General features: G+C 52.0%; 1 protein-coding gene across 6 annotated transcripts in view; it reads right to left on the bottom strand.

Annotated features, from left to right (window-relative positions):
• PFKFB4 (6-phosphofructo-2-kinase/fructose-2,6-biphosphatase 4) overlaps positions 1-3,085 on the bottom strand; it is a 49,750-nt gene that overhangs the window by 7,050 nt on the left and 39,615 nt on the right. For all 6 annotated transcript variants that reach the window (XM_017513006.2, XM_037727206.1, XM_037727191.1 and 3 more), the window contains exon 10: positions 1,105-1,209. In XM_017513006.2, coding sequence (XP_017368495.1) covers positions 1,105-1,209 — 105 coding nt within the window. The remainder of the gene's footprint in view (positions 1-1,104; positions 1,210-3,085) is intronic.

The raw sequence follows: 3,085 nt of genomic DNA, 5'->3' as shown, positions 1-3,085 counted from the left end.
CAGGCTGGTCTTGAACTCCTGACCTCAGGTGATCCGCCCGCCTTCGCCTCCAAAGTGCTTGGATTACAGGAGCCACCACGCCCGGCCGATCAATTCTTTTGCTAACATGAACTTCTCAACCAATTCTCCTCCCTGTATTCTCAAGTTTGAGCAGCCAGCAGCTTTGTTTTTTCCTGACCGTTATCCAGGTTGGTTCTAAATCTGAACTTGGCCTTACAACATGATGTGGGGAATAGTGAATGTTCCCAAGAGCTATACTATCCTGAGGATGGTACAGTAGAGGGGCCTGTGAGCCTGGCTTCTGGGTGGAGGTGTTTCTACATGTGTACATGTATGTGTATATATGTGTGTTGATGGGGGGTATATTTATTCGGCCCCTGCCCCAGGCCACCTCCTGGAAGTGGAAGAAGATGCCTCAGTCAAAAGTGACCCTGAATTTCTGACCTGGGGCCTGGGCTGACCTGTGTCAGAGAAGGTGACAAGTGCAGTGGCTTGCGGTAGCCGCAGCTCATGTGTGGAAGGTCTCCCTGGGTCTGGTGCCAGGGCTGCGGGTGGTGCCTAGAGCCACAGAGAGGACAGGATGGGCTCGGCCTGTGACAAGAGGAAGCATCTAAAGGAAGGGTGAAGCCTGAGACAGGAACACGAGCGAGTTGAAACCCTAGTCCCAAGCTTCATGGTGTCCCCAACTTCCCAGCCATTTGAGCACCGTAGAGAGGGCCAACAACTCCCTGGGAAAGGAGCTAGCCTGGGAATGCCAAGGGACTGTGCACTGTCTACGGGGTTCCCAGGAAAGCCTAACACCACAGACCCATCACCTCAGGCCCTGCCCTTCCAAATTCTCCACCCCCAGGAAGGGGAACAAGAATGTGGAGCAGGGAGCCAAAGGTCTCTGGGTTGAAGGCCTGCCCTACACGGCACTGCCCACCCCCAACCCGAGGAAGGGACTAAGGTCCGGCCCACATAGCTGGGAAGTGGTGGAGATGAAACACACACCCAGGCTGGCCTGCCTCCAAGACCATGCCCCTTATGCTACCCAATTCAGCCACAGGGGGTACTCCCGGGCAGGCAGTAGGTGGCTGGAACTAAGCCCCAAACCCTACCTACCTCCCCTTTAGGGTACCGGTACCGGTACTTGTCTTGGTCCCGCAGGGCGAACTCCAGTGGATAATTATCCTGAATTTCCTCATAGGTCATTTCCTCACAGACGCCCTAGGGAGATAACACAGTCATCACACCTCCTGCAAGGTCCAGAAGATGAGCCTCCTGGGAGTGGGAGCAGGGGGTCGGGGGTTGGGGGGGAGGTAGCATCAAGGAAAAGAGAGCAAGTTCATGGGCATTTCCTGCGCCAAGGGAACAGAAACCTGTCTAGGGAGGGGAGGCCCTCTAGGAACACTGAGCATTAGTGGTTCCTTGTTTGTAAAAAGCTACCAGGACAGTCTTGTCCACCTATCCATCACCCATCCATTCAGTTTATGCCATAAAAATGAACACAGACGTGTTTTTTCTTTTTTTTGAGATGGAGTCTCGCTAGTGTTGCCCAGGCTGGAGTGCAATGGTGTAATCTCAGCTCATTGCAACCTCCACCTCCCAGGTTCAAGTGATTCTCCTACCTCAGCCTCTTGAGTAGCTGGGATTACAGGCATGTGCCACCACATCTGGCTATTTTTTTTTTTTTTTTGTATTTTTAGTAGAGACGGGGTTTTGCCATATTGGTCAGGCTGGTCTCAAACTCCTGACCTCAGGTGATCTGCCTGCCTCAGCCTCCCAAAGTGCTGGGATTACAGGTGTGAGTCACCTTGCCTGGCTGTGTTTTTTCTTTTATGTGCTGTGGAAATACTGCTTGTGAGTACAGGTTATGTAAACTATGAAGCAAAACTTCACTTGTGTTATTTGGGATACACACACACACACACACACGCACACGCACACACAGAGTAGATCATCTTCTACAAATGCCATTAAAAAAAAAAGACAGCCAAGAAGAATACTGATTGAAAATAAGTATGTGCTGGGCGCTGTGGCTCACGCCTGTAATCCCAGCACTTTGGGAGGCCAAGGAGGGTGGATTACCTGAGGTCAGCAGTTTTGAGACCAGCCTGGCCAACATGGTGAAACTCTGTCTCTACTAAAAATACAAAAATTAGCTGGGCATGGTAGTGGACACCTGTAATCCCAGCTACTTAGGAGGCAGGAGAATCGCTTGAACCCAGGGGGCAGAGTTTGCAGAGAGCCGAGATCACACCATGGCACTCCAGCCTGGGCAACAGAGTAAGACTCCATCTCAATAAATTAAAAAAAAAAAAAACTAGATGTATCATTTAAGGGCCCTGAGAGACTGGGAATAAGTCTCGTCATCACCTCACTAGCCATGACCACCGTTGACTAAGCCCACATTACGGGCAGCAATATGGACCACTTCCTGGGGATCCTGTGAAGAGTGATAACCTCCCTCCAATCAACTCTTCTGCCAAGGAGCCAGGTATGTTTGAACTGACCAGTGTCTGTCCCTCCAAGGCTCATGCCAAGAGTCAGCAGAGAAGACATACCTGGGGAGAGGAAGAAGCAATAGAATGCCCTTAATACAAAGCTGCTGCTCCCTGCCTTTGTGCTAGGATTTGTCTACAAAGCCTGGTGGGTGGGGTGGCAGGGTGGGGGGCAACACTGACTACCAAAAAGGAAAAATAGGCCGGGCGAGGTGGCTCACACCTGTAATCCCAGCACTTTGGGAGGTCGAGGCAGGCAGATCACCTGAGGTCGGGAGTTCAAGACCAGCCTGACCAACATGAAGAAACCCCATCTCTACTGAAAATACAAAATTAGCCCGGCATGGTGGTGCATGCCTGTAATCCCAGCTACTCAGGAGGCCGAGGCAGGAGAATCGCTTGAACCCAGGAGGCGGAGGTTGCGGTAAGCCAAGATCGTGCTATGTACTCCAGCCCGGGCAACAAGCACAAAACTGTGTCTCATGGCCGGGCGCAGTGGCTCAAGCCTGTAATCCCAGCACTTTGGGAGGCCGAGGCGGGTGGATCACGAGGTCAAGAGATCGAGACCATCCTGGTCAACATGGTGAAACCCCGTCTCTACT

This window comes from Cebus imitator, unplaced genomic scaffold, assembly GCF_001604975.1.
Source record: "Cebus imitator isolate Cc_AM_T3 unplaced genomic scaffold, Cebus_imitator-1.0 Scaffold0, whole genome shotgun sequence".
Taxonomy (NCBI): domain Eukaryota; kingdom Metazoa; phylum Chordata; class Mammalia; order Primates; family Cebidae; genus Cebus; species Cebus imitator.
Note: the sequence above shows the minus strand (reverse complement) of the source record. Positions and strands in the feature narration are given on the sequence as shown.